Source organism: Athene cunicularia (genome assembly GCF_003259725.1).
Source record: "Athene cunicularia isolate RWA chromosome 5 unlocalized genomic scaffold, athCun1 chr5_part1, whole genome shotgun sequence".
Taxonomy (NCBI): Eukaryota; Metazoa; Chordata; class Aves; order Strigiformes; family Strigidae; genus Athene; species Athene cunicularia.
The window spans coordinates 22,443,640-22,470,962 of record NW_020799101.1 but is presented as its reverse complement, the minus strand read 5'-3'; the positions used below and the strand labels follow the sequence as shown (position 1 = coordinate 22,470,962).

Here is a 27,323-nt window from a genome sequence, read left to right as displayed (position 1 = left end):
AATTACCATTAAAATATTTGCCATGAGAATCTTTTCAGTATCTCTCATTTTTGCTCTTGAAGAAAGCAGGTAGGATGCTGACTTCTCTGCTGAGTGATCAGCTAACACGCAAATTTTGTCATACTGAGATTCTTGGCAGGTATATGTATAGTGTATTTTCCCATCTGCTCCTCTTCTTAGGGAAGGCAGGAAGAAGTATTATTTAAGCAGAGAAATAATGTGATCCTTTTGTCTGCTGTAGCACTCCCACTGTAGCTGCGATGAAGAGCAGCCAAACTCCTTGCTCACACTCTTACTGTAACAGCTAATCCCCAGCAGCTGGCTGTGTGTATCCTCTTCCACAATGCAACTGCAAGCAAGTTTACTCCATCTTTGCTGAGGGATAATACACTGCTTGTTTGCCATGAATCAATAGGCTGCACACAGGTATCTACTGCACAGACCCTGGCATGTGCCAAATTCCCACCTCATCTGCCCATGGTATTTTGTCTATTCACACTTTCCAGGACAAAAAAGTATGAAAAGTAACCATGGTGACAGCCACATGCTCAGTTTTACCTTGTAACTGTAGTGTGCTGAATAGTTGACCCACTTCCTCACATCGGTCTTGTCCTCAACAGAGATGGACCGAACAGTGGCTTTGGATGCAGAAGTGGTGGGCATGTCAAATTCCACATCGACATAGCGGACGAAACTGGAAGGCACTTCCCGGTCAGAGCCAAGCTCTAGGTGACAGAAGAAGCAGTGAGGATGGCCAGAAGCTGGAAAAAGAGAGCAAACAGACATGAAAGTTGTGTTGGATGGATCAGAAAACACAACATCTAGGAGGAAGAAACTGCAAGAAACAGAATCTGCCTGCATGAACTAGTTTGTAACAAGTGACAGTATATTACCTGTTTCAATGCTGTTGGAGTTTCCAGAGGAATAAAACAAACCGCAAAAAGGACTGGCAATTCCTCTAGTTTGCTTTTAGTGGGTGAAAATACAAGATGTAAATCGAGCATAATAGGGTAAAGGCATTTCACCTTTCCTGATTCCCCCAGTGTATGTAACATGCCAAGTACTTTGTGGCACATCCTTCTGAAATGTCATGTATTGAAAGTAAGGCAAGGTAGGATTTGGCAGATATTTAATGCTTATTTGAAATTGTTGTCCCCATTTTTAGCAAAAGAAAATATACTGGGTAAGGTTAAATGCTGGCCTGTGTTAATAGAAGTGTGACCAGCAGGTTGAGGGAGGTGATTCTCCCCCTCTACTCCACTTTTGTGAGACTCCACCTGGAGTGCTGTGCTCAGCTCTGGGGCCCCGAGCATAAGGAGGACATGGACCTGCTCGAGTGGGTCCAGAGGAGGCCACAAAGATGATCAGGGGGCTGGAGCACCTCCCTTACGAGGACAGGCTGAGAGAGTTGGGGTTGTGCAGCCTGGAGAAGGGAAGGCTCTGGGGAGAGCTTATAACGGCCTGCCAGTACTTAAGGGGGCCTACAGAAAGGATGGGGAGGGACTTGTTATCAGGGGGTGTAGTGACGGGACAAAGGGTAATGGCTTTAAACTGAAAGAAGGTAGATTTAGATTGGATATAGGAAGAAATTCTTTACTGTGGGGGTGGTGAGGCACTGGAACAGGTTGCCCAGAGCAGCAGTGGTTGCCCCCTCCCTGGAAGTGTTCAAGGCCAGGCTGGACGGGGCTTTGAGCAACTTGGGCTAGTGGAAGGTCTCTTCCAACTCAAATCATTCCATGATTCTATGAAACAACTTTCCTGGTTTCAAAAAAGCAAATTTGTGCACAGCTTGGAAATAATTGCTTATTGTTTACTGTAACCCATGACAAGGTGGCCAGTCATTAAAGATGGCAAGGTGAGGAAGTAATCATGTTTAGCTCTGTCAAATAACCCCTGTTACTATTTTTCCCCTTTTTAATTTTTAACATCACTGCTGTCCAGAAAAAAAAAAAAAAGTAGGGACTGCTAGTTAAGCTAGGTTGGTTTTATTTCCGATTGCTGCCAACTCCCTAAGCTCTCGAGCAAGTAATTTAAGGTCTGTGCCTCAGTTTCTCTGTCTGCAAAATGAGGATGAGAGCCTTCAGAGACACGTTGGACTTTCTGACTGAAGAGATCCTATTATCTAAGTATGTGTAAATAAAAATGTATAAAAATAAATGAATGGAATCCTTGTCTGCCACTATTATAGGATTTGGAATTTCTGACTATTTGCTGATTGGGAAAGTTCTCCATCACAGCTCATTGAGAGTAGAGGACAGAGACAAGGAAGGAGGAAGGCAGGCAGAGTAAAAAGTACTGGGTGGGGAAAGTCCAGAAGCTCTCTGGGAAAAGCAGGAAAACATCAACTGCAAAGGGCTTGCAAGCCTGGGCCTTGAAAAGAAAGTCAGCTCCTCATCCAGAGCTTAGTCTAAAAGTCAGCCTTGTTGAGCTGAAGCTCTGAAAGCAAGCTGTGAGATTATACTACTTGTCCCAGTAGGATGAAATTGGGCAGTCTTTAAAGGGTTTAGGGATTTCAACATCCTATTTAACCTCTGAAATAGAGTTGGAAAAAAATTTGAGCTTAGTATAAGTCTGGGTCAAAATTTCATCTAGAGTCAGGCGCATATTGCCAAACAGTCTAGCCAGAGTCCTCTCTGTTTATAAACTTACATCTGTGCAGCAAATCCAACAAGAGGCTATGCAGATCAGCAGGGACCACAGAGATAAGCAGCACCACAACTGGAGCCAAGTTATGAATGTGTGGGTGCTGTATGAAGCAGATATAAAAGCTTGAGTTCTGCAAGCATTAAAATACATCACCTGCTTTTCATCTGAATTATCCCAGGCAGAGTGCTGACTTGATTACCCTGGCTCTAGAGTGAGCTGGGATCTCTGACAGTACATCCCAGCTTTTCATACCTGGAACACACTTTTTCTGGATAAAAAGCAGTGCTGCACAGCAGACCTTCAAGACCACCCACCATGGCCTAGAAGCAGCCCCACATGCTCTCGGGGTGATCACTGTGCCCTCCAGCACCGCAGGGCTTTTGCTTCTGGCCAGTTCTGTTCACTAACAGAAAACACCACGCACAACACTCAAAAAAACTATGAAGTTATTGATTTAAACCAGCTCAGTATGGTAGTCATTAATGTGAACTCACTAAGAAAGCAACTCCTCCACTGAAGCTACGGCAAAAATACAAAGCACATGAGTGTTCATTAGTGTCCCAAGTGTGAGGCACACAAGGCACAACTTCTACAGACTTTTTCTTTGTTCAACAGGCTCATTCAGAGCTCTTTCTCTAATGGACAGGTACACTTTTTAGTAAAATCAGAAGGGAAACCTAGAATCATAGAATTATTTTGGTTGAAAGGGACCTTAAAGATCACCTAATTCCAACCCCCCTATCATGGGCAGGGACACCTTCCACTAGACCAGATTGCTCAAAGCTTCCACCTGGCCTTGAACCCTACCAGGGAGGGCGCATCCTCAGCTTCTCTGGGCAACCTGTTCCAGTGCCTCACCATCCTCACAGTAAAGAATTTCTTCCTTACATCTAATCTAAATCTACCCTCTTTCAGTTTAAAGCCATTACCCCTGGTCCTATCACTACACTCCCTGATAAAGTGTCCCTCCCCATCTTTCCTGTGGGCCGCCTGTAAGTACTAGAAGGGCACTATAAGCTCTCCCTGGAGCCTTCTCTTCTCCAGGCTGCACAACCCCAACTCTCTCAGCCTGTCCTCATAAGGGAGGTGCTCCAGCCCCCCGATCATCTTTGTGGCCTCCTCTGGACCCATTCAAGCAGGTCCATGTCCTTCTTATGTTGTGAGTGGGCCCCACAACACTCCAGGTGGGGTCTCACAAGAGCAGAGGGGGAGAATCACCTCCTTCATCCTGCTGGCCACACTTCTCTTGACGCAGCACAGGATACAGTTGGCTTTCTGGGCTGTGAGAGGACATTGCTGGCTCACAGTCAGTTTTCCATGCTCTAGTACCCCCTCATCCTTCTCCTCAGGGCTGCTCTTAAATCACTCATCGCCCAGCCTGTATTTGTGCATGGGACTGCCTTGACCCATGTGCAGGACCTTGCACTTGGCCTTGTTGAACTTCATGAGGTTTGCACAGGCCCAGCTCTCCAGCCTGTCCAGGTCCCTCTGGATGGCACATCCCTTCCCTCCAGCATGTCAACCACAGCTTGGTGTCATCAGCAAACTTGCAGAAGGTGCGCTCAATCCCACTGCCCATGTCACCAGCAAAGATGTTAAACACCACTGGCCCCAACACCAACGCCTGAGGAACACCACTTGTCACTGCTCTCCACTTGGACATTGAGCCGTTGACTGCTACACTTTAAGTGTGACCATCCAGCCAATTCCTCATCCACTGAATGGTCCATCCATCAAGCCCATGTCTCTCCAATTTAAAAAGGATGTCATGAGGGACAGTGTCAAATGCTTTACACAAGTCTAGGGTGATGACGTCAGTTGCTCGTCAACAGGCTGCTTTTGTTTTGCACCTCTTGTTTCCTTAAGCTACTAACATTTCATTCTGACATTCGGGGACCTGATAATATAATTCATGTATGTGGATGGGTTACCATGATTTAAGGGAATTTGTTCCAGACGATTCTCAACATGTTTGGATTAAAGGATTTAATTTACTACAGAAAGTATGCCAGGCAGCATGCCTGGGATCCACAGCCAAACTAGAGCAAAGTTCAAACATTCAGATCCAAGGCTCTACACAGAGGCTACATCCCTGCTTTGCTGGAAGATTGATCATGTGGGCGTTCTCCTAGTGTTGTGCTGCTGGATTAAAAAAACTCAAACATGTGGAGCCCAGTCAGCTGCAACTGAAGATCTGCAGAGCCTGTAGATAAGCTTTCTTTATCAACTGCTCTGATAATATTAACTGTGAATATGAGAAGGGAAATAAAGATTAACAAGCTGTTTTGGAAAGGATTATAGCAATGTGCTCAGTAGAATCCAGTCCATAGTTTTTTCTTACGTCAAATCATAGTCAGAGTACGCACAGTCCTTCATTTGTCATATGCTTTTCAATGTCCAGTCATAAGCTTTGGATATGAAATAATACAGACAGTGCTGATAACAAGTTCCTATAGTAAGAACGCAAACGGCTCCATCCCATTAGAAAGCACAAAGAGAAAAGATTTGGATAAGACAGTGAAGCTGCTGAAATAATTCTTAACAATTTGGGTGTTAGGATACTACAACCTGAATGCAAGCAATGAGCTTCACGAGTGACTGGCTCTCCTGCCCTGCAGGGCTGTGGTACTGGCCATCAGGGCAGGCCACAGGCAGGGCTGATGGTGTCATATGCCTCACATCTACATAGAGCTTGCACCCGTGTCTATTCAGGGAGTGGAGTGAAAAAAAAAGAGGTCCAAGTGGCTACCTGGAGACTTCTGGAGTTCCTGAGATCACATTTGCAAGGGACTGATGTGTCAGTGCACACAATGTGGATGAATGAAGGGTCCCATTGTGTGTGCCTACGTATGCGCTCCTTTGATAGGCACACGGGTCTGGCAGATACGCATGTGTGAAGGAGGGAGTCATGATATGCATATGCTCCAAGTCATGTGGACAGGTTGTGTGGCCTCTGGAGGCAGGGTGGAGCTGGAGACTGTCGACACCTGCAGCATTTCCCCCCAGCTGCAGTGCAATCCCACTACCACTCTCCTGCGTTGGAGTCCCAGGCACAGAGCAGTTCATTAGCAGATCAGACATTTACAGAGGACCCAGAGCACTCTTAGGGGCAAGCTGCAGGTGCCTCAGTAAGAGATGATGAAGTATGAGTTAAGAGAATATTTTTATACTTAGTGCTTGAGAACTGCATCATTTATAGGGACTTCTGCAAATAGGTAGAGGTAATTATTACATGACTTGGGGGTAGGGCTGGATACAGCCAAGCATGCACAAGGTAGGCCACACATCAGTATCACATAGTCAGAATTGTATGTGGTCCATCACGCAAATCTGAGAAGAAGCGACAATCAGTGCTTCTGTATATCCCTCTTTGTTTGCCATATACTTTGAGTATGGAAAACCATGGGACAAAGAAATGTAAATAGTCCCCGAGAGGCAAGGTCAGATTTAAGCTATACTTGGCCTGCCCTGTCATCACTTTGGGTTTTCCTCCCTCTCACATACCTCATATGTGTCCTGGCCAAGAGAGTGCTTTGCAAGGCCCTTCCTTTCCCTGAAATTACATCTGACCTGACTGGAGGGGTTAGGATACTCTCTTCCTCTCAGGATGTAAACAAATACTAACTGCCCTGCATGCTGCATGGTGACACTGATGGATAGATGCTCTGTGGCAGGGCTCCAGCAGCAGCACCAAGCCTGTGATGCATTTCCCCCTGACACTGGATATATATAATAAAGCCTCACACTGGGAGAGACAAGATCAAGGAAACAAGAGACAAAGATCAACATCTCCCTCAAAGCAGCAATGGGTAAAGAGCACCACCCTGCATGAGGCAGCAGAGTCATGAGTTCTGCCTCTCCTCCTGGTTTGCTACCAGCATGTTCTGTGATTGTGTTAAAGTCTGGAGGCTTTTGTTTCCCCAGCTGTAATGTCTATACGTATACTGAGATCTTTGGAGAGAAGATGCCACAGAAGGCCCAATTTCACAGCATCTCATTCCCAGAGCTCATGCAGATGGCATAGTGAGATTTTCCTCACAAGCATGTTACTGCTCATAAACAGTCTGAGGTTAATTTTTCATTGTGGTATTTCTCTTGAGTTCCCAAGCTCTCTCTTATGTCCGACACTACAGAAAACATGGAGCCTTCACTTTTGTCAGTGATATTCCCAATTTGTAACCTATGGTATAAACTAGCATCCTTGGGCGGAAATCTGATCCAAAGGATTAGAAGACTTGGATCACTGTTTTGCTGACACTATAGCTCAAACTCAGGAAAAATATATGTCCTTAGAAAGTGTCAAAGCTAATAAAACACTGAACTTTCCTTCAGGGAACACTGAATACAGAAACCTTCCCCAGTCACCTAGCTGCATTACTACAGCATTAATATTAAAAAATCCCTCTCATTTGCAAAATGCTAAGTCTAGATCAGAGAAATCAAGGAGAATTCACTATGAATAAAAATAAATCCAAGTTGTCTAGCTTTATTGCACACTATGGATGAAACGCAGGAAATGGAATAACTGGCAGCAATGCAGCAATGGGAGACCAAGGCCAAAGGGAACAGTAGCTTGCCCATATTATTTGAACGTTTAATTATGAACATGTTACTAGAAATACAAAGACTTGTGGGTTTTATGTTGGTATTCTCTCTTCAGGTTTAAGCTGTGTTTACCTGCCTGCACCGATTACAGAAACAGCCACAAATTGGTTTTTGGAAATGTCTTTTTTTTAATGGCTGCACAGTATCTTCTGTCCTCACAGAACCCCCATTCCAGATACTTTATAGGCATTAGTTGTGGCATATGTGTTGAAATGGCCCAGTATGCTTGGCATTGCATGGAAAAGAAATCACATGTGCTGGAACTACAGCAATTTAACTGGTCCTGTCATTCTGCCCTGTAGCATAGTATCTTGCCTTTACAAGTTACCTGAAAAAGCCCTGCTTCCCATAACAATGCTAAGCACAGAGATGTTGGATGCCTAGGTCTCATAATGTACTCATTAAAGCAGAGACAGAAGGCATATTTTTGCATTTGGAAAACCTAAAACTGTTTTTATCACTAGCAATGTTTGTAGGATACGTAACACTGCTGCGATGAAGGGTTAGATAAATGCTTCATGCAACTAACTGATGTCCTTTGGTATACTGCAAAGGATGATTTATCCCTCACCATGTAAACACAGTATTCCCTATCTTCCAAAATACATAACTCCTTTTAGTTTACACCTGCAGAGATGGTATGCACCACTCACCTGAGTTTTTGTCAGGCAGGCGGTTTATCCTCCACACGATGGAATTAAAGGCATGCTCATATTTGGCAGTTCCCAAAGATACTCTCATTACTGGCTCAGAACCAGACAGACTGGTTGATCCAAAAGTGGCCCCCTTGTTCACCTTGGCTTTCAAAGATTTCTCCCCCAGCACGCTCTCCCTGCGGAAGTTCTTCACCCACTCATTTGGCACTGGGTAGCGGATCATCACGTTTTCACAAGGGACCTGAGTTAAAGGGTCACGGTTGGAAGAGAATCCAGTGGACATCATCAGCCAGCTCTGTACCTCCACCTCAGCACCATTGATGCTGGCAGCTGTCCTCAGAGTAAAAGGTAAAGTTTTCTCAGCAAAGACAGTTCTGAATCTCATTAGTTCAAACCGGCAGGCATCCAAGGGGTTGAACAGGATAATACGGGAGTTATTAAACATATCCTCATCCACACATGAATGGAACCGACAGCTGTATAATTTAATCCACTTAGTGGTAGTAGTGGGCATAATATCCTGCCTTGCAACTATTTCATTCCCTTTGATCAGGATATCATTAAGGCCCAGCCTGCATTCTGCCAGGCCAGAAAGGAAGCTGAGAACATAGATATGGGTCAGCACACTGTGCTGGAGAATCACACTGTCTCCTTTGGCCAAGATGCCACGAAACTCATCCCTGACATCAACCGTGATTTCTTCTTCTTGATAGTTTAGTCCCACTGTGCTCAGATCTGTTGATGAGGCTGGCAAGTTCATCAGCGTGTCCTGTACAGCACTGATGAAGCTAAGGAAGTCTTCATAATCTGTAGTCCCAAGCTTGATAATTTGCTCTCTCTCTGCTGTGTGAGCAATGGCTGGTTTAGGCTGATACTTCTTTTTCTCCTTGTAGGTAGTGCGGTCCAAACGCACACTGTGTATCCTTCCATTCTCATCATAGTTCTGGAGTTTGCGCTCTGAAATCTCATGATTGATTTCAAGTTTGAATTCCCGAAAAGGTTTCTCCAGTCCCTTCTCATAAAAAAGTTGTATACATCCACTGTCAGTCAGCTTGACATATATTGGTCCCCAGTGCCTGGATGACATAATATTCTTCTTCTCTGGTATCCTGAGCATCATTGGCCATCCATCCTTTGGCTGAGCTGGTGCCAGGTTAAATAAGGCTGCATCCAGATCATATGGCATCATGGGGTCATCATCAGGCAAGGTAGGGCTGCTCACATCATCTGGGTCTCCAATCTGGAGTTGCTTGAGCTGCTCTACAGCATCTGTGTGGGTTACGCTTTTGTTTGCCTCATGGAAACTGATGGTGTCAGGCTCCTGATGGAGAATAATGAGAGAGTCTCTTTGGCTTTTGCCTGGAGCACTGGAGACAGATGAGCTTTTGGAACGCCTGTCTCGCTCCTCAAAGAATGAACTGAATGGGTTGATGGGTGAGGGTTGGACATCTCGTAGAGATTCATCCAGGAAGGGATTAGTAGCACTCCATGGTGGTGTTTCAACAGAAGGCAACTTGGTTAAGGAGGATAGATCTAGTTTTTGAATTTTGGAGAGGTCCCCCAATGTGCTTTTAGGACGTTCTCTTTTCTTAAAAGATGTAGTGAGGTTAAAGTTAACATCTGGAGTCTGTGTTTCTGCAGGTGGGGTGTCTGTTTTCAAGGGAGAAAGGTTCTGCGGTGAAAAACTGACTTCATTGTCATCAAAAGTCACCCAGCTGGGAAAGCGAACTGTGGTTGGGGTAGATGAATGCCCATTCATGGAGGTGTTGTTCACCTGCCAGTTGACAGCCTCCATATCTATCTCTTCATCTTCCTGGAGAGACGAGGAATTGTCTTTAAAAAAAGAGGGAAGGGGAGAAAATTCAGCTAATTATTCTGAATTTACCTAGTTCTCTCCATGAAAAGAAAACCACAGTCTGCACAATAGTTTGCATGCTCAAGAAAGGCTTATTCATATGCTGGGCAAGAAAGATAGTCAAACAATTTGGCTGAAATGCTGAAGAGTCTGCTGAGAATTAATGAAGAAATAGATAGTTGAACACAGAAAAGGAATGCAGGAAGAAATACAAAAGGAATGACAGCAATGATTGTATTGCTCCCATTCCAGCATAATGACCTAAAAAAGAAACTGCCCAAATATTGTAGCGATTTTTTTAAAACTTCCCTCTCTAAACTTTCAGGCTGCATTTCTTCTCTCCACTTGTCTTCTGTCATTTGCCTGTTATGTTCCCTCTCACTCTTGTTCTCATTTTTTCCCTTTCTGTCCCCATACCCTTTGCTCTAGAGAAGAATCCAGCAGGGAGAGGGAATGAACGTTGAGGAAGAGCACTTCTCCACTCTGTCCACACATACTTGTCTGTGCATTTGCTGTTATCACAAAAGCACACAGGAGCACAGTGAAGGCACTATAAAAGTTGCCTAGGTGGCATTTGCCCAGGATGTGTTCAGCAAAAAGACTCTTTGGCTTACACAGTGGGAAATAGTTTGCTAGTCCTTGAATGTCTCTGAAAAATCCCTCAGAGAGGCTGTAATCTAGGGATGTACATCAAGATAAGGAAAAACATATTTTTGACTTGTATTGTGGAAGCTGTCCTCATCCTCTGTCAGGACATGGCACCTCTGACTGCTATATTCCTAGTCTCAGGCTCTGTCAAGACACTTCCCAGAAGCCTGCATCATACTGTGCTATTTCAATCCCAGCTCCTTCTGGAGGACATAGCTGCAGTGGTATTGAGGTGTTTTCCAAAATGAGGATAAATTCTCATAATTCAGAAATTAAAGGGTTTTCTTCCCATTTTCTTCCCACTGGGCTAATGAATCACAGTGCTCCTCAAAATGAGCAGCCAGCATGAAATTATACTCTGCAGCTGCACCATGGGTTTGCTCTACATATGGTACAGCAGCGCTAGCATTTGTGCCTTTTCCTTCTGATATATAGACGTCATGTTTTACACAGGTCACTGTTCTTCAGTAGAAGTAGAAAAGTGAGTGTAAAATGTAGCACTCTGGTATGGCTGTATACCTGTGTTGTGAGCATATTAGCCACAACAGCAATTTAAGTCATTTAAATTTCCACCAGTTCTCAAAAAAAAGATGAGCTTGATTTCAATTCTGCCTCAACCACAACAATTTGTCTATTCACTCCAGTTACCATTTAGAATATGAAATCAGGAATATTCATGTCAGCCAATGTTCTGCCATTAGCTTAAGTTCACCCAACCTTTCGATCCAAGGACAAAACGTATCATGCAAGTTCTAAGGGTTATTATAATTGAGAATTATATATGAAGCAGAATGGTACCAATTCGTTTTTAAAGCCACAATAATAACAAAGAAATAACAAGGACAGCTTCTACAGACTATCCATGCATTTCAAAGCATATTTGAAAAGAAGTGGCACTATCTCAATTTCTCAGATTTTCTTCTCTACCCTGCCATTTCACTCCCATCTTTGCACAATGCCTCTCTGCGGTCCTTGCTACTCCTTGGACCACTGGGTACAGTGATAGGTCCTTTGTCTGTTAAATTTGGGGGGGGGAACCAAACCAACTGATTATCATCCACAACCACACCCTAAGCAAGAAAGTAATGAAAAAACCATCAAGAATAAACCAATGTTGTTCCGATCCTCAGGTTCACAACAGTCACTTCTATGTTGTCTCTGCTTTTCCAGTGCTTGGGTCAGCAACTATGTAATCCTTTGAAGTAAAGCAAAGACAATAAAAAGATGTATTAAGAGTTTCTGTCTTTATGGTATTTCTGGGAAAACATTCCCCATTTCTTTTAGGACTTCTAAAAGTCCTGTGTTCAGGGATTCTTAAGATCAGGGTTTCTTAAGAGTGGACCACCTCTTCCCTGCCCGCAGTTATAGTTTTCTCCTTTCCTGTATCTTAGTTTTTGAATTGCAGAAACTAAATGTGATTTCACAAATGTATTAACATCTCTGGTAAGCTTGAGAGATGCAGATGAGAAGACTCCTCTGAGAGTCCAAGTGAAAACCACACAGAAATCACCTGAAAAATTTCTAAACTGAACAAGTTTTACAAAATTAATTGCTTTTTTGATCCATATGCCCAGAAATACAGCAGAAAGCATTAAGAGAAGATGGTTTCATATATGTAATCATTTGTACAACTTTATAGAAAAAAAAATCATTAAACTGTTATATGCTTTAGTATGTGGAAGTGTCAAATCTGGAAAGTGAAATAATCTTTCATTTGCAAACTAAAATCAAAAGTACATTCTTCTGCTGCCAAAGAAACATATGGATGGGTTTACAAATATTTGAAGAACACAGAGGTGATTCTAGAAAAAACAGGGTTTTTAGCTTTGTCTGTAGTCCTTTAGCAGGGAGGATAAAAATAACAATATGCTAATACAGCTAAGCATCCAAAGAAAGTTCCTGAGAACTAGATGAAATAGTGTGTGTATCTCAAGAGAAATATTGGAACCTCTGCTGCAAAGGCAAACACAGCATGGTGAAAAATCTTGACATCATTGGATGGCTTAGACAATTCAGATTTTTCCCTTCTTGACTTTTGACAAGTTCCTGAATATGGGTGATAAAAGTTTAAAATGTGAATGTCCTTCAATTTGGCAGCACCCCAGTAGGTCTAGGAGTGGACACTTAAGAAGGCTATTCCCTAGCTGAACTTCTTGCTTTCATAACTGTTTTCAAAATTCCTTCCAACAAAATAAAACAAGACAATAGCTTGCTGATGGGGTGCAGTCTTCAACCCAGAGTGACTCCTGACTGAGAAAGACTAGATCTGCATAAAAAAAGGAAGGGGCATCAAAACAAAGCACTTGTTTTTCCCTTCTTGACCAACTTAGCTTTCCTAAGCAAATGACTCTGATAGGTGTTTACTTTGTAAAATTAAAATATCTTTTAATTGTCTGACCTTGCCAGATTCCAAGCTGACAGGTTGCTCCAGCCAGCTACAAAACACAGGATCAGATTTACCAAGGAGGTGAAGGGGACAGTAGCTATGTCTACTTTCCCAGTGACACCAGCAACATGTGAGCTCTAGGGCAAGCAGCCTCAGGCTGCCCACACAACTATGCATCTCTGCATTCATTCTCCCACATAAGTGGTGCCTGCAACCAGCACTGGCCATACCGTACATGCCTGAATATCATTACCAAGCCATTAAATAATTTGGAAACTTAAGTCCCCAGTGAACGATAAAATGCCAACCTGCACTGTAAAGGTTTTTTTGGTCCACAAGCCTCTTAATGTTTTGTTGGCTTTGCAAGTGTTCAGTAACAAAATGGTTAATTATTTCAGTAGAATAAACTGGAAAACAGCATTGTTACAATGGATGTAGAGCATCTCACTGTGATCAGCTTCTTGTGACTCACTACAAAGAAGGAAGTCTTTGGTTCTTTGTTGTGTCACCTTTCCATTTTTCTATTTAAACAATTTTGGCCAAAACCACCAGGTAGTGTCACGTTACTTCTGTCTGGGGGAAAAGGCAGCCATCCAGCTGCTAAAGGACACTGATACTGCAAACTGTTCATGACCAAAATTGTGCCACAGAAGCAGGAAGATCTGAGAGTGTTACATACCTTTCAAAAAGAAAGGCAGATAACTTTAAGAAATGGATCTGAACAAAAGCCTGGATTCTCAAATTTCTCAGTACTTGTGTGCTTTTGCTTCTTGAGAGAAATTAGCTCAAAATCTTCATGGTGTGACTCTTTCTGTTCCCTGAAAATATTAATTTTTAATTAATTATTAATTTACTTTTAATTCAGACAGCTCAACTTTACACTTTAGTCTGTAGTACAGTCACACTGTTAACATGGTCACACATGCTTTCCCATGGGGTACTCACTTCCTTGATGTAGCCAACATGAGTCCCTCAGAAATCAATTGCAAGAATCTGCAACTCAAAGCACAAAAGACTTCTCGTCAATGGGAAGTTACTACCTGCTTATTTTGCACAGAGGATATCCCTGTGAGGGTAACAATTACCATGTGCTGTCTGGGTACCTAGGCTATCATGGCAACATTAAGGGAATACCTAGAAATGTCCTCTCCCAGTCTACAGGACACTTTCCATGAGCTTCAGAATAAACTTTAGAGACAGAAGAAGAGGTGGTCACCATGCCTCCTTGCAAGAGGATTATGGTGAGGGGCTGAAAAACCCCAAACCCTTTGACCACCAACACCCAACAGGGTGGGACACAGGTTTGCAACCATTCCTGCAGATTTTGAGTGTCTCTGCAAGATCGTGATGTGTGGAGGAGATGCTGCTCACACAGTCCTTGCCCTCTGCTCCTGCTGCTGAACACACCACATACAAAAATTTAACAGCAATCTAGTTTTCCAGCATGTTGAACTGTTAATACAAAAGTTATGGTTTTAACTTCACACTTTATGGCACAGCTAAGAGAGTTTTCAAAATCATCACAGACTAAGTAACCAGCAGGAGAAGGTGCAAGATGAAAGACAAGTCACAGACCTGATCTCTGTGGTTCCCCTTTTTATTCCTTCTCCTCCCACTTGACAGGCTTCTCAGATCATATTGAATGGATGCATCCTTAGACAACTTTTCAGTTCATCATACACTTTCATACTCTATCACTACATCTCTTTGAACCTGGGTGTCTAAATTTAGGTCATGTAAATCAGCAGCCTGATTAAGCCTAGTGTAGTTTTATCTCAAATCTGCAGTACTACATAGTCTATTCCCAGCAGTGGGTTAATAACTACTTATATATCATGCCTGTTGCTTGGCTAACTATTGCAAATTCATCACAAGTCCCAGAAGAAGTTTAATTGTCAAAAGAAGTTAAATCATCTGAAGTTACAAAGAAGTTGTATCACAGAGCTTCCAGCTCTATTTAAAACACAATGACTTTAATCTACATTCAATTAATTTATCCCCATGAGTCTCTAATCTTTGTAAAAACTGCTATATTTCATTTTAAATGTAAGCCATCATGCAGATACTAAACTGAAGATGGAATACAAGCAAATGATGACTCAGTCTCTCATAGCTAGATTGCAGTTGTTCACACTGCAAGAAAACTGCTGAAAAGGACTGTCCTCCATGTCCATCTTAAAGGACTAGAAGTTTTGGTGAACTTTGTTCATTGATGTTTTGATATTTTCTTATTATTCTGTATCTACACAAGCATATGTATTTGTGGGAAGGTAGGACTACCACATTTCTTGTGCTTGCTGTGCTTCATTGCCCCGAATTATTTGCCTTCTGTCTCCTTCACTCATGCTGACTCTTGCTGCTTGGAGAGGGAAGAGAACATGTTCCCAACAACTGAGCCTGACCTAACCATTAAGAAACTGTTATCAGAATACCCATAAGAAGTGGTAGTTGCAGATGGAGGTCTCATTGTAACCAGTTACACAGGATGTTATTTAAGTGTCTTTTTTTGTCTCCCCTGTTTTCCTCTCCCCTGTTTATCTATATTCAGCTGGAGAAACTAATTAAAGACTGAAATTCAATCAGAGACCTGTCATTATTCCTTGAGTAAAGAAAATGTTCAAGATCACAAAATTAGTTTGCAACTTAAACCTTCCTGCAGGATTAATATTTTTATTGTGTTACATTTGTTAAGCAGTTAAAACTCTGGCTCTTGACAAAAATATTTCAGATGTGGTATGGAATAACTGAAACAATATTTCAGCAATTCATAATCTATGTACAGTTAACTCCCCTTTTCCTTGTACAGATCTCAGCTACACCGTCTGCTCTCAGCTGTAACTAGTTTTGTAGAAGTTTCTTACATGTTCTGCAGTCTGTACTGTGCAGTAGACCGGGCAATCAAAATGGATCTGGCTAGTCTCAAAACAAAACCAAGCATCTGTAACACACCTCATGCACAAAACTAGTAAATTAGATTCCTACAGCAGATATCCATATTCAGAAAATGTGCTTTCTAAATATATTGCTTAGGTTCCAGACTGTAAATACTTAGAAGTTAGTGTACTAATACTCTTAGACAGAATTACAGTCAAGAACAAACACAGAACCTATCCAGATATCACCAAAACTGTGCAGCAAAGAAAGATATATGACTTTGAAATATCTACTATTGTGTGCCTTTACGCCTGGGTCTCCAATTGACACCAATTTAGCATCTGAAGAGTAGATTCCAAATTAGACATAGTTCATGCAAGTCATGGACAAGGTTGTTGGTGTGTGGAAGAAACTGTTAGATCTTCACATCAGGTAGGAATTACGGGGCAGTAAGTTAAAGGCAATAAGGAACTTTAAAAGGGAATAAAATTCTCCTAGCTATTGCTAGGAGACATTAGGTACTCTAAGGAAAAAGCACTGTTTACCACTTAAACCTGGTTTGTTGTTTTTTGGGTTTTGTTTTTTTTTTTTTTAGTAAAGAAGGCTACTTTAAAAAGAAATTGAAGTAAATATGTTTTGTTCTTGTAACATACTTACAAAAAATGCAGTACTTCCCCTACATATTAAAAAAAGGTAGTGAATGGGTCCCAAATCGATTACAGGAAAGAAGGCTTTTTGATTTAAACCCATTTGAGAGCCACAGATCCAGAAAGCACGTGTTTTTCCTGTGCTTTCATTAGCTGGCCAGAAGGTGGTACATTAAGACTGATACAATTAGAAGAAGTCTTCCAAGATTTTTACAAGAATTAGACAAGACTATGCCTGTCCGAATAATTCACAATATATATGTGACATAATACTATTGTTTTATAATTAAGAATAATTTTGGCCAAGTTGTGAACAGATCTCACATAAGTGGTGGAGAAAGCATTAGAACCTGGCTGTTTTTCCTCAGAACTTATTTCTATTAAACAAACATAATAAAGTAATAAAGTAAATATTTTAGCAACTAAGCAGACCTACGTGATTCATTACATAGCCATCCCTGAAGATATAGGATAGATACAACTGACATATCTTTACCACTGTGTCATCTAACTTTTTTCTCAGCAAGGTGTGCTCAGTCCAGAGCTTACCAAGACTATGACTACACCCTAGCCTTAGTCATTATTACTACCACTGGAGTACTTAGGCAGTTTGGCTAGGCTAGACAAAGCCTGTGTGTGAGGGGACAGAGGAGAGCTGGGAAATACAAAGCTGAACCTGTTCTAGCAGAGGGATCAATGAAAGAATGACAGGTTCTCTGGAGAAGAATGAATCCTTCTGCTTCATCTTTCATCCAAAAGAACAAGGAGCAAATGAAGACAATGGAAGACATGCATATGGCATTTTTCAAAAGCAGTTCCTGAAATGTACTTTGAAAAAGTATGTTGGCAAAGAGAAACTAGGTTAGTTTGCCTCTGAATGTACTTTGGACTTTGCTTCTATCCAGATGTCTGCTTCTCTCTCTGATTTTAATCAGCAGTACATACAGCATATCCTTCAGTAGTGGAACTGACACTGAGATGAGACCATGGAGTTCATGAAGAAATGCTCTGAGAGCCAATAAGGAAAGCAAAATGCTCCTGCTAGCCCAGGATGTTTCAGAAGTTAATGATGTTTGGCAAGCAGAGTACATCTGCAGTCAATCCTACAAATGCAAAGACAATCCCACTCCATCTTGAAGGAGCCGATACTAGGATCCATTGAACAAGCTCTCTTTTGCAAAGAGCAGTTACATAAATGTCTTATACACAAGATAACATGCTACTTCATTATGCTGTAATTTTACAAGCAATATACGATGGGCTGGTAACAAAATACTGAGGTTTACAGACCTCTTAAGTTTTGTCTTAAGTGTTTGAGATAGTACCTTGTAGAATAAGTCTGACATTCGCAGTGCCAGACTGCAGGTGGAAACGTGCCAGCTACTGGATTCTCTCAGAATTTGGGGTCCCATTAAGCAGCATACCCTCTGACTGCAAACCAATACACTCTGGTCTCATGCATCAAGTTATGGATCCAAAATGCAGCTCCAATACTGCATAAGCATGGGGGTCTGACTCTGTTGAATAAATGTGAGAAATGTTCTCACAGCCATATCCTTGAAAATTGAAGGCAGGAGACCATCATGTGCGTTAAAATGCTCTGGGTTTGCTATTGCCAGTCCATCAGTTAGAAACTGTACTGGTAGTGACCATAACTGGTAACACTAGCTGATGACAACTTGGTAGTCAGTACAAAATAACTAGCTGATCACCAGTTTCTAGATTGGCATGTTCCTAGTTCCTGCCTGACAGAAGCCAACATCACATCCGCTCAGTCTTGCACTGATTCCATAGCAAAAAAAGACACATAAGTACATAGGGATGTTAAATAAGCCTGCACCAGTGCTTAATTCACTGCTTACAGAAATAAACACCGATGTCCATCTCAGCACTTTATTTAGAAAGAGACAGGACAAGGTGTATCAGGGAAAGAAGGAATGTGTTTTGCTTGGTGACTGACATAAAAAGGTACAAAATTAAAATTATACTGATAGAGAAAAAATTAAACTTCCATACTGCAGAGAAAAAAGTGATGGGGAAAGGAGGAGAAAAACCAAGACATCTGTTATTTCACATCTTCAAAATGCACTATCGCCACACTTCTGGCTCCCCACTACATTTAAAAATAGTAGCACTAACTTCCTCATTCCGGCACCCAAGGCATTTCCCAGGATCAAGTTTTATATCGTATCAAGTCAGCAGCTCACATCCTGTCTGCTAGATTTGTCTGCATATCTCAGGTTATCCGGGCAAGAGGTAATCTCATATTTATACACTACTTTACCCTGACCAATATCAAAATGATTTACAAGTTATGCCACTGCTTTCATTTCAAAAAACCCAAAGATCCACTTCCCAGTTTCTCATGTAGGGCTGTTTAAAGTGCAGAGAAGACCATGTAACTATATAGTGAGGGTAGCCTGTTTGGCCAGTCCTTCTTAACTCAAACCATATGGGAGCACCAGTCTATAGTGAAATTTTATGAATTAACAGGTGAGGTGCTCAATGCAAAAGTGAGAGGAGCTTTAACAAAGCCATGTGTAGGTGAATTTTTTTTTTAATTCCTGGAGGGATTTTTGACACATAACATAAAGAACTGAAAGAGACTAATGAAAATAATGTAAGAAAACAGAAAAGACATCCTTATCTACATGTAATGCCTGACCAATTGGGGTATCACCGAGGATGCACCTGACAAGGCAATACCCCCACCTTCAGCAAATAATGATAATTACAGGTGCTTGAGAAGGAGCATGATGCAAATGATATGACATAGAAATGGGCTGCAAAAAGCTTAGGTGCTAATCCGAACTGTGTCATTGTCTAAGTGACCTTCAGCTAGTAATTTATGCACTCTGCTCAGCAAGTTGTCTCTCTGTAGCAAAGCAAAAATACTGATGTAACAGAAAGTGTTAATTTGTCAAGTGTGTTTGATGAATAGGCGATCATAAACCATGTGAAAGCTTGTGGGCTTTCTGGGGACCATGCAGGATAAATGGAATAAACAAGGAAGCTCCTGTAGGGAACAAAATAATTGGAGAGAGTAGAAGCTCTGGCCCTTGTCTGAGCAAAACATAACACGTGTGTCAATGAATTTCCTTGTGCACTGGCTGCTTGCAAGTAGATCTACCTGGATGAGAACAAATATAAAGGTGGAGAAGCTGCAGTAAACACCTAATATTGGATGCTTAAGTTCAGGGCTAGCTGTGAACTGCAAGGAAACATGCTGGGCATTTGCTGCTTATCGTTTGGTCATCCCACGCAGTGAGAAACAGAGCACTATCCACATTATTTACATGCAAGTATTCCATCAAAAATACTGGAGGTAAGCCAAAAAGGCCTGTAGTACCAGTCAGCAATACTCTCTTGCCTGAGATCTAAGTATGACAAATACTGTTTTTTCTAAAGAGAGAGAGTGTATGGCCCTTGTTCCCTCTGCCAAGGCTGGCCTGATATTAATTGGGGGCAAACCTGATGATAGATATACTTGCTATTTTAACTGTGAACCTGAAAGATCTAAATATTTTCTTAGGTAGAAATTGGGATGCCAAAAGTAAGTTGCTCAGAGATCCCAAACAAGAAAAGCTTTGCATTGAGTAAAAATACTGAGAGAAACTCTGTAGTTTCCAAGCAGCTACCAAGACCTTGGAAAGCAAACTCGCTCCAACAGATATTGAACATGCATGCTACAGTCAGCTGGGCAACACTTTATTCTGGAAATAAACTTTGTCTTCAAAATTCATATTACACTGTTGTTAAAGTGGTTGCAGAGTTGAGTCAGGGTGCTGCATTACTGTTTTTCACCTCTTGAGGCCTTTAAAGATGTGGTTTGGGTACATGCTGAGTAAGATGGTTTAGGTAGACAGGACAGTAAGAAGAAATATTCCCACTGGCGATAACCTAACTTCAGCCTCCTTTATGGTAACACTGATCTCAGCTTTTGCCCATCCAGGAAAACTATAGTGATGTTACAAGGGCTGCCTTGAAGACTGTTTCTAAAAGCACGGCTGTATGGGCAGAGTTCGTGCCTGCCCTGTCAGTCTGACTAGCACAACTGTACTATTAACAACTTCAGTCAACTTTGGTAACTAACAGATCTGACCCAGCTCACCCTTCATATGCATATAACAAAAGGACTCCCAAGGGTGGCATAAGACAGAAAATCTGTCAGCATGTTCATAAAAAAACATTTTAGTTAACTGCTCCTGCTATATGGCCCTCTGACCCAGTCTGAGAGTCTTGTTATCATCCCATGGTGCTATCAGCACCTCATCTCCAACCTCAAGGCACCCGCTGACCAGCCCAGGAGGCTGTTATGAGGGAATGGCTTGTTTTACAACATATTGCTCTGATTGATGAGACTATTCCTCCCTTTCCACACTCATCCATCCCAGGTCTGGGACTCCCCTGGCACAGCCTTTCCTTGAGCCCAGGCTCCCACCATAAAAACCCAGCTGTTGTGCAACTATTCACAATTGCAGGAAATCAAGAGAACCAAATATTGCGCTGTTATCTATCTCATGTCATTTGGAGTTTTGTTTTTCCTTTTTGTATGTGTGTGTGGAGTCACCATGGTACACAGGATTATTCAGGGTCACTCCACAGAAGCAGTCAAACAGAAATGATCCAACAAGCCTTTTCTTCCTCTCTCCCTTGGGCCATGATGGTGTGATTACAATGAACAGAAAGGCACAGGCCTCACTGTTAAATGTGAGAGTTTGACCAAAAGAGATCCACGCATGAAGAATGGAAAGAAGTAACTCAGGATGTTATCACCAGCACTCTGTTGTGAGAAGCGAAGAGGAAACCTGTACTTCCTCTCTGCACAAATTCTAACTTCCCATCTTCCATCTCTAGCAGGCATCTTGCCTGGGAGCAAAATACAGGCTATACAGGACCCAAATTCCCTTATGCTACTCCTGCGTAACTTCTCAGCCACACTGATTTCTTTTCTTACTGTTATGTTTTAACTCCCCCCATCACTGCCTAGTCTTAACTGTGTCCTCTTTCTTCCCCAAACGATGCTCCCCAGTCTTTTGATGGAGTTGGAGAGGGGAAGGAATTAATCTACTGGCTTTGCCAAGTCATCTCTTTTTCTTTGTAAGATAGAAACAAGGAGTGGAAAACATTAAAATAATCCTGTGGAGAAGTAAAGAAGAGACCCCAAATGTAAGCCATCTCAGTGAGTGAGCCCCTTGCCATGTATGTGTGTATATACACACACACACAGAAGAAAGTTGTCAGTTTTAAAGGTGATTAACAACGAATCCTAAAAATTTCTGTCCTGGGGTAGCAGTTACTAGTAATTAGGCAGGGTACAGGGACTGGATGGGACAGGGCTCTGATAGTGTCAGGGCAATCCCTGTACAAAATACACCATAGAAAGCTAAGTAGAAATAAACTTCTGCATTCATGAAATGTGGATGAGACCTAACAGGTCTTCAGGGGCAGCACAAGATTAGGAAAAAAAACCCACAGAAGATGGACAGTGCGATAGGAAACCTTACTGCCTGTATCACCAAACTGTGTAGCTAGTTTGGTGGCAGCTGAGAGACAAGAGCTGAGCACAGAATGTGACCGATGTGAAGGAAAACAACAGGGGCCCCACAGCTGCTGTGCCCTGTAAACAAAGCATGGCTTTCTGAAGGGCCATGTGAGTTTTTGCAGAAGAGCCCTGAAAGAACCAAGATCTGTCCAAAGGAATCAACAGGGATTAAAGAAACAAGGAACATGGGACAAGAAGATATCAGGCTTCACTGAGCTTGAAAAAGAAAGATATGCAGACTATAAAATAAAAAAATAATTATTAATGTATTCCCATAAACAGATCAAATGGACATTCCAGAAATGAATGGGCAACAATGCTTAACAGGTTATTAAAGTACCCTAAAGCAGTATTTTATTACACAGTGCACTGACCAGTGGAGGAGATTTGACAGAAGTTGCCTAAGAGCAACACTGCTCTGGACAAGAATGACTGCCTCAGTTCACTAGTAAGCATTATATTCTAATATTTCAAGAAATACGCTGTTCATTTCCTAGGAAAAGAGATTTTTTTTCTTCTTGAAATAATGTTGCAGAATTGTTTCAGTACATTGTGGAAATGGGGGCTGGAGGAAATTTTTTTTTCCCACTGATATGCTTGGGTACAGTGGGTAAAGTACTTACATAAAATGTCAGAAATAGATGTCAGATGAAAATGTATCGTCAGTGGACTTCTACTAGGTTGACAAGTCTAGAAGAAATATCTGAAGTGGCCTAGGAACATGATGTAATCTGATCTTTGTGAGGCATCTCCCCAGTTTGCAGGTTTGTACCGTTCATTTATGTTATGTCAAGGTCAAATGGTAGAAACAAAAAGCCCAGTCATGTGGACAAGGACACACACCTTACTGAAAGCTTTGAATTGAACATCTCACATGAAGTGGCATTTCTTGTAGGATTTGTTAAGGAGCATACATATGAGCACTTGAAGTCATGAAGGAAAAGTCTGCCCTTGCTCTGGCTTATTGAAAGTGTGTTTCTGCTTAGTATAAGGAAAGAGATTGTACTGTAAGGGAGTGAGTTTATTTCAGTAAGAATTTTAATGTTCTAGAAATGCTGACAGATTGCAAGATTAAATCCTGTATTTACTAAACTCAGCAGTATTCTCCTCCCTAAATTCCCCATCATCCGTGCACCACAACATAAGGGGGCAACCCTAGAAAACAAGACATCTACTTGACACGTGGCAAAATCTGCGCCTGAGCTCTCTTGAGCTGGATCTGAACAAAACTGTTCCTTGGGGTCAACTCTGCTGATGATATGGGATATGAAAAATGGTTCACCCATTTGGTTCACCCATTAAGCAAACTGAAACCCAACCCTTATTATAGGATCTGAGCTGTCAGATGGCAGCAGCCTGACTATGCCGGGGTAAAAACTGTGCCGCAGCCCTGTGGGTGAGCCAGTCTCCCTGTAAATAGTTTCATGAGGCATCAGGAAGCAATTACCGAATCCCAGCAAAACCTAATTATGCCCCCTCTCCTCCTTCATGAACTATCATTTAGCAGAAGCCAGAATGATTTTTCTTCTCTCTCCTCTACAGTTAAAACATAAATAAAGGAGGGGATTTTTTCCCCCTTTAAACTTCTAGCCCTGTTCAGTCTCTTCTTTGTGCCGGGCCTTTTGTCTTCAGGAAGAGGCCGCTTCGCTGGAAGCTGATGGAAAGACAACTGTCCGGCAGACAATGAAACTGTCTGCGAGGCCGGCGTTTCTGAGTGGAGGCAGGGATGGCCGAGACAGCGGCATTCCCAAAGGGTTGCTATAGCAGCGGGGGACAGGCACTGGCAGGGCCCCCGGCCCGGGGGCTGCCCCACCGCCCGGCCGGGCTGTGCGCAGGCATTACCGTGGGGAGGAAGTGTTAACCCCTGCCTGCCCTCCGCCAGCGAGGGGAAGGAGGCAGGATGGCTGTGCTGGGGAGAAACGGGCTCTCCCCCGGGCGGGAAGGCAGCGGAGCCGGCAGGCTCGGGGCGCGCAGTTGGTGCGGTGGGTGCAGGTGAGTTTTCACCCTCCACCGCAGCATTTGCTTGTACAGCCAAGCCTTGCCGCTAACTACTGGACAAACTAACAAGTACCAAACAGATTAAAAACATAGCGTGCCCGCAACTGGCATCCTTCTGGGCCCACCAGAAATAGTGGAGAAACCACGGGATGTCCCGGGCTGTCGTCGTTTTCGTGAAGCTCTGGCTGATCCAGACCCCAGTGGTGGTTTTGCAACTTTAACATACAGCAAGAACTAAACCTGCGTATTTTCTCTCTTTCTCCTGCACAGCACGCTACAGGGTGAACCATAAGAAAGTTATTTAATGGAAGTGGCAAACACTTCCCGAGTACAAAAAATATAGATAGCACTGGTGGCATTATCCTCTGTAAATCCAGGGTAGAGTTAACCAGAGGGCAGTTACTGGAATCCTGTATGCTTTAACTAAGTTTCGGCTCTCAGCATCAAGTCTCTCCGTGTACATGCAGCTCTAGAGTATGCAGATTTATATAGTCCATACATAAGACTCACTATCCAAACTGAAAATTTATGGTTGTTTTTGTGATAGGCAAGGCTTTTTTTTTAAATGATCTTTGATGGGGAAAAAAAAAAAAGCAAGCAAAACCATCAGTGGTTACCCTCTTACTTCTTATTCACTGTAATGCCCAGGTACAGAAATGGAGGTAACAACATCCAGCAGACAAATCAATTCCCTTTTCAGCCAAAAGCAACCTTACTTTGATTTGGTTGGATGAACAAGGATCCTGCCTGCAGCAGCTGCCTACTCCAACAGTTTGTAAACTACATTCATATAAGTACACCAAAGTCTGGAGTGTTTCTTCTTTCTGGCCTACAAATCAGACTGACAACCTCTTGAGAACAGGAGCTCTCATGACAGTATCTGAACTTCAGGTTAGGACAGAAAGCCTCCTGGATCAGCATTCCTGACAACATTTCAGTGATTCTCTGTTGGTCCCAGCTGGAACCTGTACATGCTGAGGCAGCTGCAAAACAGACAATAAACTAAGCTCAACTGAACAGCTTCCAGCTTCAGAAAAGCTCTGGAGTTTGGCTTAAATCTGGGAAGGAGGACATTCAGGTTGATTCTTTTCATCTCCATTGCTTCATTCATTTCCTAGCAAGAGACCACCTGGAAAGGGACTCGCCATGCCTGCCCGTGGATGGCCAGATGCCAAGCAGATTTCACTACTCAGTGAAGACACTCCTAGCTGGTTAGGCTGCCTGCACTCTGCACCAGCCCACAGATAAAAGAGATGTAAAGCAGAACTCCTGTATTCCTTCCGCAAGCAGCGATTTTGATAAAGAGACAAAGGGGAGCCTTGCTTGCTACACTGAGCCAGTGGGGGCCACTTTTACATGGAAGTAAGTTTGTACATCTCATTTACTGTCTTCTGTAAGTGTGTTTTACCGTGAATGGTGTATGCAGTGGTATGTACTTAGGGATAATGTGCATGGATTTCACGCTGGTAAGGAGGGTCAGAGAGAAGGACAGCATTATGGGATGGAGGGCCCCTTGAGAAGCAGTGATTCTGGAAAAATTTGGATGACTATCACCTCTGGTGTAATCCTGAGGCTAAAAGAACTGATGTACTATTAGGATTTAGGAAGCGAGAAACACGAAGCAGAAGGGAAGTGTGGCTTGGTTCCTGGTGAACCACTATGACCTGATCTTTTGTCCAGGGATTTAGAAAATTAGGGATGTAGAAAAACTGAGGTTGTTTCTGAAAAGATCAGCAACAATTATAAAGGAATAAAAACCCTACCACATAGCAAAAGACAAAAACTCAATCTATTTAATCTGCTCCGCAGGAGATTCAGGAACAATCAGTCTGTAAGCACCTACACAGAAAATTATAAAAGAAAAATTGCTGTGATTTAGAAAGTGACATGTGATAGTTAGAAGGCAACATGGAGAAATTGAGATGCAGAGCAATCAACCATTGAACTGATTTACCAAAAACTGTGCAGTTAAGTCCCACGTCATGGGAGTGCTTTAGGCAGGTAAGATTGTTCTAGTTCTCACAGGAACTAAGTCAGGGATGTGCTACGGTTTGTGATACACAGAAGCTCCAGCTACATGACTGCTTCAAAGCTTTCTGACCTTTTAATCTGCATGGGAAAAGATGTATCAGCGGTTATTTAAGTACCTCCACATCTCACTCCCCTGTTGCATGATGAGTTTAGAAATAGCTGAATGAATTTTAGTGCTGCTCTCTCACAGAAAAACATTAATGTAACTAGATTAAGTTGGAGAGCTGATGTCAAATTGAGCATTTTGCAATTGGCTGTAAGGAACAGAAAGTAAAAGTTACAAAGACAGGCCAGTATTCAGGAGGCCAAATATAATCACAGCTGTGAGAATGTCCTCACACAACCTGATCTCAAAGTGCTCAGACATAGATGCTCCTACACATAATGATACTGCACTACAAACTGCTGTTAAAAATAACAGAGGAAGGAAAAAAAGGGTTACATCAAATTATCCTTTCTTGCAAATCACAACATATTTAGCTGAATTTTGCTTTTTTGCACTTAATAACTCAGGTCCAAATGTACGCTTATGTGTAAATCGAGCTCCTTATTTCCTGCGTACACGAGGGCAATGCATTTCTTCTGTTTTCAACAAATGCCAAAACACTGAAGTCCCCTAACAATGCAGCACTTGACGAAATCTGAATTGCTCACTCACCCACTGAAATTCTATACAGAGCAGCTCAGAGCTGTTAATCTCGCAGCGCAACCTGCTTCCAAACCTTCCCTTTCTTGAACACCTCAGTGGGCACAGACACAGATTTCCATTATCCCTTCAGCAATATTTGGAGAAAATTAATTTAGCTCTTTTTGTATGTTTCAGTTTATCTTCTTATACTACAGAGAAGCTTTTATCAACAAGGAAACAGCCTACTTTTCCTTCGTGTGATCAGAAAAGAAATAACCTCCCACAAAAGTTCATGAACCAAACTGCCCTCCTCCCCCACATCCTCCTCGGCTTTCAAACACGATGCATTTGTACCGGTGCAGCAGGCACAGGAGGACATTACATGCCGATTTAGCTGTATACATACAACGTACAATCAATCCCCTTTCTAATCACTTGTTACCGGAGGACCAAAAGTCAACCCTCTGCCTCATCCTACCAGCGTTCACAGCATCAAACTCTTCTTGGAAATAACACTTTCCCAAGTCAGTAGTATCGTGTTAGAGGTTCCCTTGGACTTCGTGGGCTGAGCCGATTCTTCCCGTCTCCCCTCTCTCTAGCACATCCTCCGCCCGCACAGGCACTCATCGGCCGCGGCTGCTGCTGAACCTTTCTTCGACGTGAAGTTGATAGGCTCCTCCTCCCACCGATACAAAAATCTAAATCCAGACCGCTCAGATGAATGCATTCTCTCCTTGCTGCACTCACCCGGGGCTGAGATCACTTTAGTTTCGCGGTGCCAGCCGCTGGTGCCTCAGCGCGGGC

At 42.5% G+C, this 27,323-nt stretch overlaps 1 protein-coding gene across 1 annotated transcript in view; it reads right to left on the bottom strand.

The window, feature by feature from the left end:
- STON2 (stonin 2) overlaps positions 1-27,323 on the bottom strand; it is a 58,606-nt gene that overhangs the window by 2,565 nt on the left and 28,718 nt on the right. The window contains exons 4-5 of the mRNA XM_026849171.1: positions 7,905-9,740; positions 559-761 (exon numbers count right to left, since the gene is read on the bottom strand). Of these exons, the coding sequence (XP_026704972.1) occupies positions 559-761; positions 7,905-9,740 (2,039 nt within the window). The remainder of the gene's footprint in view (positions 1-558; positions 762-7,904; positions 9,741-27,323) is intronic.